Source organism: Berghia stephanieae, chromosome 2, assembly GCF_034508935.2.
Source record: "Berghia stephanieae isolate SIO BIC M18660-M18661 chromosome 2, UCSD_Bste_1.3, whole genome shotgun sequence".
Taxonomy (NCBI): Eukaryota; Metazoa; Mollusca; class Gastropoda; order Nudibranchia; family Aeolidiidae; genus Berghia; species Berghia stephanieae.
In genome coordinates, this window is record NC_088361.1 from 127,114,704 (window position 1) to 127,133,357 (window position 18,654).

Below are 18,654 nucleotides of genomic sequence, written 5' to 3' on the forward strand. Positions count from 1 at the left end.
TTTTAAGGGGCGGGGGGGGGGGGGGGGTAACACTATAATTCCACATATCGATAACCATCTGGAAGGCTCTCGTTCTTTTGTTAATGCTGTTGTTGTTTTTGTTGTTGTTGTTGTTGTTGAAAAGTTGCTGGCCTATTAACCTAATGATATCATGTAACGTCAAAAGTTTTCAGACCAGAATGAGAATGAGCTTCGTTAATGGACTGTAGATTTATAATGCAAGTTCTATGAGTCCTAGTGGTACGGAGCATCATTAAACCTAATTTTATTTAAACTTTGATGATATTATTTCAAGACTAAAGTTATTCACGATACACATAGCTAGACAACTTCGAATCTGCGCTTGAATGAAATCAAAGACTTGAAAATGAAAATATAAAAACCACCTCAATGACCAAATAACCCCACACCTTTATGTTAAGTAAGTCCATTTACTCCTGAAGCTTTTGCGAACAGTGCCAGAAAAAAATCAGAGATAATTGTTTCGAACCTACGTACACTTTTTCGCAGGTCTGATAACCCAATTTCCTATGGGTCCATTGTTGTATTGGAAATCTTTAAAAAAAAATGACGCAAAATAATGTCCATTACAACAATGTCAAACTAGGCCCATAAGCAAGTTCGGATGTCAGACCTGCATATATGTACACGTCGTTTCGAATCTATGCTCCAGCACCGAGAAGTACCAACCACCAGCCTTAAAATCTTTAAATATAACAAAAGAAATTTCATCCTCAACTATTCCATGGGATGTTTGAAAATCATAACAACTACCTATTTTCTTTTTCTTTTCTTTTAAAATGTGCATAACTTTCTCAAAGCTCCAAAAAATAGTGTGTGGTTACATATTTTCTGAGATAGTTTCCAAACAACCCGATGATCGATGTCAGACGTCCGTTCCTGACACAGCTTGAGGGTTAATTATTCAATTTCCAGGGGAAATCTAAAGATTTATGATTTAGGCATTAGAGAGAGGAATCTCACATCCTTCAGACATTTCCTCCTACAAAATAGCTACTTGTCACTCTGATGGCGGTAACACAATACGTCCATTGACATAATTTTTGTTTTCAGGGTTATTTACAACATAATCATTATTTTCATTTCCCTTTCGGATAAAATAGGAATGATTTCATTTGCATTCTGGTGTTGTTGTTGTTGCTTTTTTCCTTTCTATTTTTCACATATGTTTCAAATTAGTATTAATAATGAACGGGTCGGCTAGTTATAGAGTTAGTTATTTCTCATAATGGTTGTCTTGTTTTCTTTTGGATTAGTTCACTCTTTTAGCTTGCTGCTGATGTATTTTTACAGTATGTTGGTCTATATTATCTTAGCAGTGTTATGGGTCCTTAAATACAACAAATCGATGGATGAGGGGCTAAAAAGGAATACATAAAGTGACATTTGTGGTAGGACAGGGATTTCTTGTGTGTGTGTGTGTGTGTGTGTGTGTGTGTGTGTGTGTGTGTGTGTGTATATATATATATATTTGTTTGCGTTTGCGTCACCGAAATACATAGCGGCGGATATCGTCATGGTAAGCTGACTGGAAAGGTTCGATAATTTGTAACTAGGTGATTCTTTAGCTGATTTAGTACTAGCTTTTCCAGGATTTTAGAAAGAAAAGGCAAATTAGATCAAGGGCGGTAATATTTTCAGATTTTCAGGGTCTAGGCTATGCTTTTTTAAAAGAGGAGTAACGGTTGATTTTTGTAGCAATATTGTACAACACCAGATTGCAGTGAGTGATTTATGATCTCAGTTCTAGGTTCTAGAAAATAGTCAAGACAAATCAACAAGAAATTAGTTGGTATTGGTTCAAGGGGACAAGATTTGGGTGGCGAGGCTAGGATGAATTCTTTCACTTGATATGATGATACCTGATTTCGTATAAATCAGCACCAATCGTCTGGCCAGATATGACTTTATCATGCAGATAATCAACAATCAGAACCAGTTACTGATATGATAAAGCTGGAGAAAGTAGAGGAGAGAGAGAGAGAGAGAGAGAGAGAGAGAGAGAAAGAGAGAGAGAGGACGGAGGGAGAGAGAGCGAGGGAGAGAGAGCGAGAGAGAGAGAGAGAGAGAGAGAGGACGGAGGGAGAGAGAGCGAGGGAGAGAGAGCGAGAGAGAAAGAGAGAGAGAGAGAGAGATCGAAAGAGAGAGAGAGAGAGAGAGATCGAAAGAGAGACAGTGAAAAAGATGAGTAGAGAAAAAAAGAGAGAGATGGGGGGAGGAGGGCTGCTTAATTACGTTATCACCATACTCCAAGAGCAAGTCATATTTCTGTGTCTGACATGGAATCTGTTTTTAAATCACGGAAGGAATACTCCTGAAAGAGATTCTAATCTCAGTGGATTTTACAGGAAAAATGTTGACGATAATTCCAAGTTCAGCAAGCACGGGTAAATCCAAAAAAGGAATAAAATACTGAGTGGGGCGAAAAGCATCACAAAAACGCAATTAAACGGGGAATTGGAAGACAACAGGGAGAAACTTTTAATAATAATGACCCTCTGCGCATGTTTGTGTGTGTATGTGTGTGTGTGTGTGTGTGCATTTGTGTAAATATGTGATTTATATTAATCGCCATGGAATTAAGAGATGTGGTCAAAATGACTTTCCTTCTTTGGTAGATGGTTATGGTCTATATAATATATATACATATATATATATATATATATATATATATATATATATATATATATATATATATATATACATATATATACTTCTTCTACTTATACGTTTCTTTATTTTCATTCATTTTCCTCAATTTCATCATTTTTCCTACGTCATAATTAAAAGCATTTGAAGCTAAAAACAAACAAAACAATACAAAAGTTGTTTTTTATTAATTAAAAAAACGATAATGTTCTCAAATACTGACCTATGAAAATCTTACGGAGGATATTACCAAAAGACTTACAGTATATTCCTGTATGTATCGCGGGTCTAGAGGCATATTATTGTAACTGCAAACTTCCTGTTTTGAGAAAATTAACTTTGAATGTTTAGCTATTCTTGTAAAATCAGAGATGAAAGGGTGGCAATAGATTGCCCATCAAATTGATAAATGAGAGGACTAAAAATGATTTAAAACCATGACTAACATGATTATGCAACAAGTATAGCTTTTATCATGATTATAATCACTTACAATAATTTGCCTCTCAACATGTCATAGTGGGATGTTATGAACCTACCACTTACAATAATTTGTCATTACCCAACTAAGTGTCACACAACATCAAACAAGCCAAAAAAAATGATAACAAGTAAGTTCAATTATAATTTATAATAAATTTATTCAGTTCTGGATAAAAAAAAAATAATGTCAGATTATTTCAATGAAATGTACATTGAAGGTAAGACTGGCAAACCATGTAAGTCGCTTTCAACTCAGAGGCCTAACCCTTTCGCGGCTAGGCTGTATTTACGTCAAACACCATTCGATCCTCTACAGTTTTCATCTAGAGATTGGTCCCTGTGATAAGCTTCGAGTGATCGAGCGCGCATCACAGGGACTAAATCTCTGGATGAAAACTGCAAAAGTCGGTTATAAATCGACAAAAATAAGTTGAATGTCGGTTCGGTCGAAAGCTTACCTAGCCGTGAAACAGTTAAAACTTTTGACATTTAAAAGAATCTTATTAAAATTAGCATTGAGTACTATTAAAACAATAACAAAAAACGTGTCAAAAAGACTAAGGTGAAGGTAATTGGAAAGGGTGCAATGCATGGAAGTATTTTTCTGAGGTCCCGAGTCTGATTACTTCGGTGGACATAATATTATGAACATTTGTATTTACTATTCGCAAAGATGAGTTATGATGTAGTAAAATATATCTACAAAATAAGAAATGCAAGCAATTCTGAAATATGTATTAATAATTAGAATATTAATGAGGACACTTTAGAGCGCATTCTCCCAACAATATGGGCTCTTTGCGCTTAACACGGCATGAACATAAACGCAACCAGGGAAAAAAACATTTTGTACATATTATTATCAAACATACAGAGGAAAAAATGATATAAATTCATTTTCCAATTCTGGTGGATTCTGTTGCTGATTCACTGTTTCAGGCATGTCAGTTGATGGTAAGTCTGAAATAGAAAAAAAACATTGGGGAACAATTATATTACTCAGACAATGAAGATACAGTCCACTCTGGATAATTGCAACTTGGTTTAATCGCAATTTTCGGTTAATCGCAACATTTCCCAAGAAACAGAATTAATTCTATATAGAAGTCACTGGTTAATTGCAACAAACTTCGGTTAATCGCAACAAATTTTTGCCCTCAAAAAGTGGTAAATTCAAGAAATCAATCAAACAAAATATCATGATTTCATCGTGGAAGAAATCGTGACATGTTGAATAATTGAGAGTAAGCAGGATTTAATGCTACAGTAGTTTGTCACCACTCTATAGGAGATAAAAGAGGGCGGGGCTTTACAACATGGGTTTGAAATGTCATCTGTCACCATTAAATAGGAGGTGAGGGGGCTGTGCATAGTTTTGACAAAAGGTAGACAATGACAGTTGTAAAGAGAGACTGAGCGATATCCTTTGTTATGGGATTGACATCTGTGCATTGTGACCAACGAGTTTGGTGAAAGCTTATTGGCTCTCACCAGGGCTAATCTCTTTGAGTCTTACAAATATTGAGAACAAAAGAGTGAAAGTGAATCAATTCAGAATAAAAGATGGCAACTTGCATCAAAGCTGCTTTTGCTTGACAAAATCTATACAGGACTGCTGTATGGTTTTTATTTCAATCATATTGCTCAGTCTGTGGACACTGTTTACAACTAGTACGAGATAACCATATATGTGTAAAATGTTGCAACAGGGGATTGGAAACTCATCTTCTGTTAATTGCAACTTCGGTTAATCGCAACATTTTCGTGGATCCCAAGGTGTTGCGATTAACCGGAGTGGACTGTAAACTTACATTTCCTATGTTCAGTATTGTTGCTGTCATTCAGCTAACATGGTAACTTTCAAATCACAAGATAAAACCTGAGGACAACTAATGGGAACCCTTTCAAGTTATGAAAAGAAAAGTAACAAACTTATCATAATTACCTGTATCTTCACATTCCATGGAGATAGTTCCAGTTCCAGGCGAGCTTTGATCCTTATCGGGACAAGGCGGTGGAGACAACGAATGGATAGTCTCCCCAAGCAAAGCAGGTGATTGTGCTGGGTTGACCTCAGGAGAGGGCTCAGTGACAGGAGCAGGTGTGTATGTTTCCTGCACTGTGTGAGGTGATAGTGTATCCATAGACTAGTCTGAATCATCTGATAGAGACGGTTCATACAAATCATCAGAGTCCGAAAAAGAACTGGGGAAATTCTCATCTTCATCACTGGACTCTGAAAAATGAAAACAGAACAATCAGGAAAGTTAGTCAGATTGGTATAGAAAACAAGGTCTACATCGTTGTGTCATTGGTAGGTTGGTTACCAAACATTCAATACTAATTCCATCAAATTTCTTTCACACATCAGACAAGGCTAAGATTCTTTGCCTTATCTTATTACATCTTGAAAGTTACTAGTATGTACTATCTATCTATAGTAAATATAAGTAAGTAAACAGTAGGATGGAAAGTGAAAGTCAATGTCAAAGTCAAGTGCAGCGAGTGCACTCATTTCGTAGCTAAAATATAATATTTAACAAATTTATGTCATCAATTATGCTTCTTTTGGTTTATACAATTGGAAAAAACTCTAATTTGAAAATAAATTATCAGAATAATATAAAAACTTACCCAAAATAGCATCCAAAGCCTCTCGAGCCGACAGCTTTTTTATGGGCGCAGCCATTTTGTTTTCATTTGTTGTGAGATGAAAATGCGGAATTCTGGGATAGCTTTGGTCAGTTGCAATAATTTGCTTCGCAATCATTCACACTTACATCAATTTCCCTCCCAATGAAATGAATTATCAGTTGTTGCAATAATTTAGCATTAAACATATTGGCGAATCCTGATGCATTTTTGCAGTTACAATAATTTTATGACAAAACTGTACCAAGATTGTTCAAGACTGACAATAATCTCATTTTCTAGGAAATTGCAGTTACAATAATATGCCTCTAGACCCGCGGTATGTTCTCTGCTGTTACTAAAGACATGACATTCTTTAAAATCAATGCTACACGGCCATTTGGTACATTAGCAAAACACATTTATTGGTTATGTTGACCACGTCATGTATGGATCAATTTTAAAATGATATCGATGTTATCATGTTATCGATCCACGAAAGTTACAAAGAACATTTAAAGGTTTTAAAGCCTATTAGCTCTCAAATAATACGATACAATTCGATACGATACGAATAATCGTTTCGATCCTTGAGGCTCATACAATTGGGATTTATATATTGTTAAACGCACTAAGAACAATTGGTTTGATATCATTTGGATAACATTGCAATCGATTGATTGAATTATTGTCCCGAAATCGTCAAAAAATTAAACCTGAGACTTCAAAAAGTCTCGAGTTTAAATTTTTTGACATGTTGAGGGTCATTTGTAGTTCATTTGTAATATTGTAATAATTTTAAACTATCGTAGCCAAAAATCAAATAATTATAGCATAATAGAAAAAAAAACCGAGACGAATCAGCCATCAATGAATCCAGAATCTCATCACAGTTGCTGTTGTCTTTATAAAAAATGGCATCATGTAAGGATATAATCGATGCCGAGTCATAAAGGGTTAAGTATCTAGAAACTTCTAGCCATCTTTTGGTAGATCATCATGTCAAAATGTTTGTAATAGTAGAGAGACTTGACCATTCTGGTCAGTTCTTGTGGTCATCGTTTTGTCTGACTGTGTATTTATCGATCTCTGAATTTACTTACTTAACAGTAGATAGAATAAAAAAAAATAACAGATGAGTCAATTCCCTTACAAAAACCAGGATGGGCACATAAAAATCTCAGCGAGATTTCTATGCTATAAGAAAATTAGGATGACTCACATAAGCAATATACAGAAATACTACGTTTCGACCTTCTTCATCGGAAGACAGGCAAAACACACAAAAAAATATTGAGAAAAATATGACATCTAAACAAATAAAACGCTCATCTACACTTGTTGAAATGGGACATATTCTTTCTTTAAAATAACCAAAAAGGGCTGTAGAAGAGTCATTATTATATTATTACTATTATTATTCTTATTATTATTATTCTTATTCTTCTTCTTCTTCTTCTTCTTCTTCTTATTATTATTATTATTATTATTATTATTATTATTATTATTATTATTATTATTATTATTATTATTATTATTATTATTATTATTATTATTATTATTATTATTATTTTTTATTATCAATATTATTATTATTATTATTATTATTATTATTATTATTATTTTTTAATATTATTATTATTATTATTATTATTATTATTATTATTATTATTATTATTATTATTATTATTATTATTATTATTATTATCATCATTATTATTATTATCAATCTTATTATTATTATTATTATTATTATTATTATTATTATTATTATTATTATTATTACCATCATCATCATCATCATCATCATCATCATCATCATCATCATCATCATCATCATCATCCGATTCCCTGGATCTAACATGAACAAGTATTATAATAGTGAGAAACGTTATTTTGATCTTGATTAGAGATGTCTCACGATATATTGTTCTTATCGTCAAATTAGATGTTTACTGGATTAACAATGTTATGGGAAGGGAAACTTATTTAGAGTGAATGAAATAAAGAAATACGGTATCATCGAAAAAGTAGTTTGATACTTTAGGACAGGACGCCGATACTTTCCGCAAAACCTAACAGACCCAGCTACCCAATCATTGCTGACGGGACGAAGGGTTCAGAAATACGTCAACGAGGCGAGTGCTACCTATCTAACTGAGCTATCGGGATCTCCGATATTATAGTAAATATATGAAGGAAATAAGGAATGAGGATGATAGGAGGGGCAAAATGTAAACAAATAATTATTATTAAAAGAACAAAACAAACAAATAGCATTATTATGTAAGTAACCAGTGACTTATTGTACGTGACTTGCCTTTTTTGCGTAAATAACCAGAACAAATGGAATGATAAATAGAAAACAATTTCAAACAAGAAATTAAAAAAAACGAAGAAAAATATAATTCGAGTATAACCAGTACATGGGGAAAAAAACTATATAATCGTAAATATGGAATTAAACAGGGAAAGTAGAACATAGAGGTGATAAAATGTCAACAACAACGAATCATTATCTGTCTGTCTGTGATTAGCCGAGAAAAAAAATGTAACAGTAGAGGGAAGAATCCAGTCCGACACTGGCATAAACATGCAGACCAAAAAATATCAAATTCCTGTCATTGATTTTAGTGGATATGTTGGTCGTTATTGTAAATCAGATGTCTCATAACGATACCGTAAATCAGATGTCTCATAACGATACCGTAAACTGTGTACCTATGTGGTCTTGTTACTATGATACTCGCTTTCGGATCGGAAGGTCCTGGGCTCGGTGCATAGTTGAGTCCTTGGAAAAGGCTCTTTACCCAACATTCTCTCATCATACTCAGGTGTAAAATGCGTACATTTCATTTTTTTTTTTGCCGTTTATGTTTTTTTTTTTATTATTATTGGCTTTTGGGGGTAATTTTAACTTTTGTTTTTTAGGGGGTTTGTTCGTTTGTTTTTGTTTTGTTTTTTTGTTCTTTTCTTTTTTGGGTTAGGTTGGTTGGAGTTTGTTTTTGTCTTTTGAGGGGCCGAAGTCGCCGAGTGGTTAAGGCATTGCATTGTGACCCGGAAGGTCCCGGGTTCGAGCCCCGCTTCAGGCACTTTCTGTTTTTTTTTCCTTGTGACGATTATTAAACCACAATAAGCTCACTTGGACAACATGGGTGATTCCTGTTGACATCAGGCATCTTGTTTGATGAATTATCTATATTCCTTCATGGAATGCCTTGGCGACGATGTCTCATGATGTCGTGGCGGAAGGGCATCATTTTTTTAAATTTTTTTTTGGTTTTGTTTTGTTTTCTTGGTTTTTTGTTCATTTTTAATCCTCATTTTGGAAGGGTGTCAATAGTGTCAATTTTCAACCATAAAAGTTATGGATAAGCCATGAGAGGATTTGATTGCTCGATCTAAATCACTAATGGCAAAAATCAAGACAAGCGTAAAGCCAAAATATATAATATGAATTGTTTCATGAACGTTTCATGCAAAATCAATTCGGATAAACTTCGACTTCATGAGTCTTAGGATTTCAATGATAAATCGAAAGTATATAAACGACACGCCCTCAAAAATAGGTTTTCAGTTCCTTTCAAAACCTCTACAAAGTATAGAAACCAACACATGACCCCCCCCCCCCCCCCCAAAAAAAAAAAAAAAAAAAAAAAAAAAATTTTGTTGCATGCAATAGACAATTTACGTTTCAAAATGAATCCTTCATTTATTGCACGCCATAATGAATTAAATTTCGTTTCCTAGAAAAATTGTTGATTTTTTAGTAGTCCTTCAGAGCCAGAGCTTATCTCGGAGAAATAACTATTGATTGCTACCTCTTGGATAGGATGCTAGTCTATCGCGAAGTACTTTTCGCCAGTCCTAACAGACCCAGCTACACAATCACTGCTGGGTGAACAGGGGGTCAGAAAAAAATGTCAACTGCACCTGGGGTCAATCTCGGTCCCTTTTCGTATATATATATATATATAGACTTATATATATATATATATATATATATATATATATATATATATATATATATATATGTGTGTGTGTGTGTATGTGTGTGTGTTTGTGTGTGTGATTTTTAGAGATCACCAATAAGTTCTCTATCAACTGAAAGAGGATAAAATTATCATTTTGTTATGTCGGTCTTGTGCCTTCGAACTAAAAAGAGCATGCACTGTTCTAATCAGGGTTTCAATTATCATTTCATTGTTAACGATTTTGACGATATGATTGATTCCAGGTTTTGTATCACGAAACGAACTTTTTTTTCCGGTCACAACTGAATTTCTGCAGCTACCAATTCATTGACGTCCGAACAGGAAGGGGGGGGGGGGGGGAGAGACATATCTGGACTAGATACTTCAGTTCGCTAAGATGTTGTTTTGTTTTTCGTTTTTTATCTGAAACTGCGGTTAGTCGTGCCAATGTTTGTTTCGTTATTTGTGTATCTCCGCAGTGCCTGCCGACCCCTTTACAATTTCCTGATTCATGCATTAAAGATAACCTCGTGTAGCAAGATCCAACCACGTCACAATGGTGGTTTCAGTTAGTTATGTGGTGGGGTTTTTTTGTAAGTCAGCATCCGTTTGTGATCCAGGGAGATTAGACAAAGATAGAATATGTCGTGGGTCCCGATAGCACGGTTAGTGGAGCACTCGCTTCACAATCAAAGGGACGGAGATTGATCCCGGGTGCAGTCGAGCTGGTTTTTTTCTGACCCGCCTGTCCACCTAGCAGTGATTGGGTATCTGGGTCTGTTTGATCTGGCTCAAAGTATAGACTAGTGTCCAATCCAACGGGTATTAAGCAATATCACGCTTTAGAAACCAGGAAAATCTCCGGCTCCATGTACCTAATGGCTCTGAAGGACTCTTTTTTTTTCTCTAGAATATGGCTGCCATCAAGTTTTCGAGAAGGCTCTTTACTCACATTTTCTCATCGTACTAGGTTGTGATATAATAAGTACAAATTGCGTGGTCTCCATCGGAAGGAAAAAAAAACAAACGAAACAAATTGTAATAGCACCAGACAATAATCATGACTAGTCCGTATTGACTTCATACCATAGCAAGCTAGATGGCATTGCTTTATACTCATGATAAAACATTGGATCATCGTTCTTTCTTGTTGCCACAGTTTTGCTCGCAGTGTAGATACTTATTGTTTATTTAATGCTACTGAAACCGGGATAAGCGTAATGTATTTGGGGTCTCTCTACTATTCTCTTTTTCTCTCTTCCTCCCCCCCCCCCTCTCTCTCTCTCTCTCTCTCTCTCTCTCTCCCTCTCTCTCTCTCTCCCTCTCTCTCTCTCTCCCTCTCTCTCTCTCTCTCTCTCTCTCTCTTTCTTTCTCTCTCTCCCTCTCTCTTTAATTCTTTCTATTTGTCTATCTGTCTTAATTTCTCTCGGTTTTGAAATATTACTTTGAAGCAGAAAAATGACAGGGAGAAATTTGGATTTGAAAGAACCAATTAAAACCAAATTAGTAGAAAAAGAAAGAAGAAAAGAAATTAACATATTGATAGGAAATACCCCCAAAAAATAGTGCAAGGGAGTTATGTATCCTTGATTAGATGAACCCACCGTTGTGTGAAGCCATTCATCATCAAGCCATTGTCCCATTGTGTATTATGCCATTCCATCACAAAAGAGTTCCATAGACCGGGTCAATATTAATCATGTACCCGAGCGATTTCGTCCAAAGTCTGACGGATAACAAAGCCAACTTGGATCTTTTTCAGGCAGATTCACCAAAAGAACCAGATTCGCTCCTTTTTGTTTTGTTTTATAATATAATTTTTTTCAGAAGTTGATTTGTTTTGTCTGGTGGCCTCGGCTCTAAATATATAGTTAAACCTAAGTTGTCCTTCAGAACAACACGAACTAAGTCTGGTCCAGGTTTCAGTTGCATTGAGTTGATAGTAACATTTGCATGATATCCTTTGGATAGACTATTAGTCGATCACAAACTACTTTACCGCATATCTAATAGAACCGGGTCTAATAGACCCAATCACTGATGGAATACCAATATGACCATACAACGATATGTTTTCTTTTGAATAGGCAATTGCTTTATCGGGACCCTTTGTTATTTATCTGTTTGGTATATTTAATTGCAAAGGTTTTGTTACCACTAAAAAGAAAAATCTCAAACCATAAAAAAATGCCTCCCTCCCACGTAAAAAAAACGTACATACATAATACTCTCTCTCTCTCTCTCTCTCTCTCTCTCTCTCTCTCTTTCTTTCTTTCTTTCTCTCTCTCTCTCTATCTATCTATCTATCTATCTATCTATCTCTCTAGCATATGTACACACACACACACACACACACATATATATATATATATATATATATATATATATATATATATATATATATATACATATATAGTGACAATATAAAAACGCATTTTGATTCCATAATTTTATCATAGTCTTCTCTCTACGAAGTCACGTCATTGATTATGTTTATTGATGCAATAAACAATAATAAATGTTGTTACGTATGTTTCGCCAAATCTGAATTTAACTCCACGTTGTGACAAGTTGGGGGGTGGTCTTCATTTATGAATATTGTCACAGTAAAGATTGTTCACAAATATCTATTAAATCTTTATTTTAGTAAGAACTGAATTCATCTCACGCCAGTTAGATTTCGGTAGGCTTAGAAACACTTTACGTTCTAATATTAGATCATCTTTCCTTTTATAGCCTTCCCTCGAATTAATTTCTAATTATCTAGTGAATACTTTTCGTTCTACATTCTGTCGTTCTACATTCTGTCACGTAGCCACTTATTATAAAAGCTGATAGGTCTAATATTCTACACTCAATTCTCTCTACAATCTATGCCGGACGGCCAGCCGCTCCATTCCTCACATTATACATCGATATATTTGAAGATTTTTATCTTTTGGGATTTTGTGGATATCTTTATCTCCACCATCAAGACGCCGGAGCTTTTACCTTTGACAGTGCAGTCTTCGACAGATCAAGGATCAAACCTGAGCCCGCCGTCGGAGGAATAGATAATTCATCCCTTTTCAACTGCCTGGAAGTGGAACCTTACAAACCTGAGCCCGCCGTCAGAGGAATAGATAATTCATCCCTTCTCAACTACCTTACAAACCTGATATTATATTATCATAAGTTACGTAATATCTCAATCTTTCTATTTGTAACTGCCATAATCATTATTCATCTCATTTAATTAAATTTCATCTTTGTTTTTATTTCATCTTAAACAAATTGTTAATTGTTCTTCATTTTAAAGTAACTAGTAAATTCTGGGGCCTTATCTTCATATCTTTGTTTTATGCATAGTCGAGTAGCTCTTTACTCACTTGAGACCATGGCAAATATTATAAATAATCAATATTTTGTGAAGCATAGATGAAAACATTATTAATATCATATTCCTACTCATTTCGATAAATACTATATCTATGCGTAATAATCCTTATACCTCGTGATTCTCCCAAGCCATGTTTAATTAAATGTACAAATTAGGAAGCAGGCATTTCTGTAAGATAGATATAAATCTGAAAAAAGTATGTATGAAACAATCAGACAATGCAAGGAAGACTGATTTTTTGGGATGGTTATTTTTCTTATATTATTTTTTTTTTGTTGCTTTGTCTGGCATTGTTTCATAACACTTTTTCGTGTCTTTATGTTTATTTACGTTCTTTGTTAGCTTGCACGTTTCTTGTTTGTTGAGCTCTATAATAAATGTTGCAGATATTATTATTATTATTTTATCGAAAATTCTTTGTTCTCTGCATTAATAACAAATTCCATATTTTTTAAATTCTTTCTTTGTTTAAATATCCCTTACCCACCCCTTTCCCCGGCATTTCGTTTAATCCCAGCCCTAGTCTTTCCAAATTCTGCTCAACTATGACAAAACACCTTTTTTATTTTGGTCAGAATTGTTTTTGTTTTTTTTTCTTCAAATATCGATGAATTAAGACTTGTTAAAAAGAAATTAACATGAGACTTCTAAAAAGTCTCGGTTTGGAATAATTTAGACAAGATGAAGGCCTGGCCATCTTATGTTATCAATATCTTAAGCTTTTGAAAAGAAAGTCTGGCCAAAATAAAGAAATGTATTTTGTCAAAGCACGTCAGAGATCTAGTTGCAATCTAATATCGATCTGTAGCTGGTGGGGTGTTACTTTTAAGTGTGCTTAAACGGGATGTGTGGATGGTGGGGGTGGGGGCTAGAGGGAGGTGATGAAGGGTCTTTTGGGAGGTAGGACTGGGGGGGGGGGGTTGAGGGGGTGAGGGATGTGAGAATCCATGCCAGTGCCAATTAGATGCCCTAAAGGTATACACATAGCCCAGTCTTTCCTGGCTGTATATCGTTATTATATTGTTATATAAATGATTCGTTGCTTCTTTGTTCCGGTTTTCGATTTTTTTTTTCTTTTCGTTTTAAGCATATAACACTTGCTTTTCGTCAAGTTTTTAAGATAGTTGGTGAGATCATCTTAATGTTTTTATTTTCAGTAGACAATTGGCAAAATTGATTAATGTCAATGTACCTAAAATAGTATGTTCATAATGTAAATATATAATGATGGCCCAAAATTAAATATGGTGACATTAAAGAGCTAACCTTGCTCAATGTGTTTCATAACGAGCCATATACTCCCCCCCCCCATCCCCCCAACCAACTAGATTGTGAGTACTCATTCACAGCTGAGTCAAGTGGGGTTTGTAAACTGTCAACTTCTAGGATACAATACCAGGGCCAGAATGTCGCAATGTTTATCCATAAGGTCACTAACTACTCAGGGTTGCATGGGTTTGGTACATAACTTAGAACGAACCATTATCTGATTTGTACAATCAAATAGAAATGTATTTGCTTTCCAAATTAGATCATAAAATGTAATTTGATTAATATTGTCTTTGTACACTCGACACCCCCCCCCCCCCTTTAATCTCTCCCCCCTCCCCTCTGTCATTCAATACCTCACCTTCACCTTCACTTTAACACACACAAACACATACACACACACACACACACACACACACACACATATTCATATATTAAAGTTATAACCTCTACACAGACATTTGGATTAGGCATATTGAACAAAGAGCTTTATGACAATGCCTCTCTCTATAAACACAAACACAATACGTGAGTGTGTATGTGTGTAGGTGTATTTTGTAGTGGGTATCAGTATAAAGATAATGAATGTGTGTAAACGTCTGAGTCAATTATTGATCCGCTCATCTTTTATTTTTACTACAACGACACTCCCACCATTTCCACAGTGATTATAGGGTAGATAACATTACGTCGTCTCATTTATCTGTTTTACTACAGGAAGCTGTTTTGAGCTGTTAACTGCTGTAATCTGGAAATACATGTATTTTGAAAATTTGGCCAGAAAACCCGCCCTTCAATTATCAATCGATTAAAATTACCCTCATCTTGGCAAAAATTTGTGCGGCTATATTATGATCTTGTGGTATGACACTTGCTTGCGGACCGGAAAGTCCTGGGTTCGAGCCTCGCTCGGCGCATAGTTGAGTCCTTGGAAAAGGCTCTTTATTTACATTCTCTCACCTTACTCAGGTGTAAAATGACTACATGGCCGTTAACACCGTTGTCTCTATCCGAAAATATTGTAATATCGCCCAACAGGCGTTATGTCCCGTCTTACATGTTAAGGGTCGCTGTTGGCCAGGGACTCCTTGTAAATCGCTTTGAGCACGTTTAGTGGATTTTGAGCTATATAAAAAGCTCAATATAATAAAACGTTCAAAAGCTCAAGATGAGGATTATTTGAATCGATCAGTATTTAAAGGACGAGTTTTCTGGCCAAAGTTTTTAATACACGTTTTTCCCGAGTTCGCCAGCTAACTGGTTCAAGTGCCCATCAATGTCAGTAGTGGAGTGTTGGGGACGTTGTAAAGAATAGAGTGCAAGAAAAGGGTAGAAAACGGTAGGGGCTGCCTGAAGCCTGCGGTCGTGAAAATACTAATGAAAGAGTGAAAATGGAGAGGCTTCGTATAAGAACGATACAGACAATGGACGATTCGAGTATAAACCCTTCGGCACAAATTAACGTGGAAAACAAATAAGAGATTTGTCTGTGCAGACGATGCAAGTTATTTTGCATTTCATTTTATTTTATTTGTTTTCCACGTTAATTTGTGTATTGTTGTGCTGACGAAGGGTTTGTACCCGAAATGTTCATTGTCTGTATCGTTCCTATACGAAGCCTCTCCATTGTCACTCTTTCGATAGTATTTTCAAGAAAAGGGTAGAAGTAGAAACGGTTGAGGAAGGAGGACGGGGAAAATAATAGAGAAAAATGGGAAGCAGAAAGATAAGATAGAGAGATAGAGATAGAGAGAGAGAGAGAGAGAGAAAGAGAGAGAGAGAGAGAGAGGGAGGGAGGGAGAGAGAGAGAGAGAGAGAGAGAGAGAAAGAGAGAGAGTTTCAAAATTCGAAAGTGGATTAACAAGAAGAAGAAAAAATAACAAGAGGAAGAATGAGCAAATTTGGGGTAGAAACAATGTGAAAAAGTCAAAAGATTGAAAATGAAAAAGGTATTGTGCATAGGCATTATACTAAATTTCAGAACCAAATTTCAAAGATAGTCACATTTCCTTCAGTGTCACTAATACAAAAACAATTATTGCTTGCTACGCTTTAGATAGGACGTTTGCTTCTCGCAGTGATTTCGTCAGATTAATTAAAGTCGTATTTTTGGATATCTGTCTTTTATAGTGCGATTTGAGTGCTTGACCATCGCTTTGCGCTATCAAAGCCCCCCCCCCCTCCCCCCCATTCCCTTCCCTAACCACAAAATATGGAACTTTTCGTGAATTTACGTGGAACCATCGCACAAGGGCTGTATCAATTTTCTTTTATCGTTCCCATTAATTTTATTATAATGTTGTACAGTTTGGAGAGGCACATAAAAGTGGATGCAAGAACATTTCTATTTTTTAAAAAGACTGAGGGGAAAAACAGAGACAAAAATATTCAGAAGGAAGTCAAATTATTTTTCGTCATGAACATGGTCTTAAAAGCTTGGTTTGAAAAGCATGCTGTAAACGCATTGGAAATGACAATGTGTATTTAACAATAAATATCAGATTTTATAGGAAAACACAAGCAGCGTTTTATTTGCGTGAACGATTTCCGTATTGACAGTGACAATATATGAGACAGCATCAGGGTTCCATCAGTCTTACATCGGAAGTTTACCACAGGCTGGGTGGGAGATGACGAGAAAAATAAGAAGAAAAAGAGCCCCACTCTTTCCCAAGCATTTTATGACCCCAAATTTGTAAAAAAAAATAAATTAAGGTTTTAATCTGAGACGTAATCTATTTTATTCCTATTTCCCAGCAAGAGAGGTGAATAGTTCTCACAACTTTAGATGCAAAAGCTTGAATATGTTTAATATTACATTATACATGGCTTTATAAGCTGTTGGGCGCCTTTCAGAATGTTTTACAATCAATAACTGATGATCATTCGATTGAGTCTCATACTCGTTATAAATAATTGAAATCAAGTGAGAGTCGTACGAGTTTCGAGTTTCTTTGTTTTTCCTTTATTATTTTTAAAGTTTTGTTATAATTTTATTGATCTTTATAGTAGTTTTCTTTAATAGGTTTTTTTTTTTCCTTTGTTGTTGTTTTTTTTTTGTTTGTTTGTTTGTTTTGTTTTTTTTTTGGGGGGGGGGGGGTTGCCTTGCTCAATACGTCGATAAATAGATCTCTTTCTAATTGTGAATCAATCAGTCGATCGATCGACTAATCTGATCGTAGTATCCACACAAAGGTCTCCACATCCCATTGAGTTAGAGGCTCACTGCGTCGATGCGTTTTGCAGAGGTGCGATTAAGGTTTTGTTTGGGTGTCCACCCGTATTTCCGCCTATGCGTCAGTGCAATATCATTTTCAAATTATGATTTTAGATATGATTAATTAAAGTGTTATGAGTGTGACGCTGGTATTTGAGCGGTTCAATGCGTGTTATCTTGAAACAGAATCAAGCAAACGGTGAGCGTGGTCCACGACAAAGTGGGCAACAATTGTCGAAATAAAAGAAAAAAGAAAGAAATGAAAATTCTGGCCTAGACGTTGTGTTCTTTAATACCATTTTCAAATGATTTTAGATATGATTAATTAAAGTGTTATGAGTGTGACGCTGGTATTTGAGCGGTTCAAGACGCGTTATCTTGAAACAGAATCGAGCAAACGTTGAGCGTGGTCCACGACAAAGTTGTCGAAATAAAAGAAAAAAGAAAAGCAAACTCTGGCCTGGCCGTTGTGTCCTTTCAATAGGTAAATTACACATTATAACCCAGGTTTGAGATGTTTGCCAGGATAAGGGTCACTTTACTCGATCGATATTTGGAGGACACGTTGTCTGGCCAAATTTTAGATACGTGTTTTTCAAGAATGCTGCAAGAATACGCTTCAACAGTCGTAACGTCACTTCTCTCGTAATGACGCATGGCTCTAAACTATCGGACCAATGGCGGACGCCCTTAGGAAATATTTCTCCGACGAGCATAAAAGCGTATCCAGAGGGAGAAAAAAAACATTATAAATCTGATCATGTTTTGACTTTTACACATTCTGATCACAAGACATATGAAAAGTTCTAGCCAGCATGAAGAATAAAAAGTACCGATTTTCTTTGTTTAGAACCACAATGGCCGCCGTTGCTGGGCGACGTGACATCGGACTATTGAAGCCAATTGTGGGATTAACGATCTCCCAATGCGACATTTGCAATCAAAGTCTCAAGAAGTTATAAATGTGTAAGTCTTTGCTTTGAGGAAAGTGTTACTCATTGCCTTTGTATTTCATGCTGCTTACTTTGCTG

General features: G+C 35.5%; 2 protein-coding genes across 2 annotated transcripts in view; both read right to left on the reverse strand.

Moving 5' to 3' along the window:
• Positions 1-18,654, reverse strand: part of LOC144966555 (uncharacterized) — a 47,819-nt gene that overhangs the window by 27,158 nt on the left and 2,007 nt on the right. The gene's annotated exons all lie outside the window — the stretch shown is intronic.
• Positions 2,957-6,118, reverse strand: LOC144966554 (uncharacterized). The gene is made up of 3 exons (XM_078903216.1): positions 5,788-6,118; positions 5,099-5,389; positions 2,957-4,113 (listed from the first exon to the last, which is right to left on the reverse strand). Exons 1-3 carry the CDS (start codon positions 5,797-5,799, stop codon positions 4,081-4,083), a joined length of 336 nt encoding a protein of 111 aa, XP_078759342.1. The 5' UTR covers positions 5,800-6,118; the 3' UTR covers positions 2,957-4,080.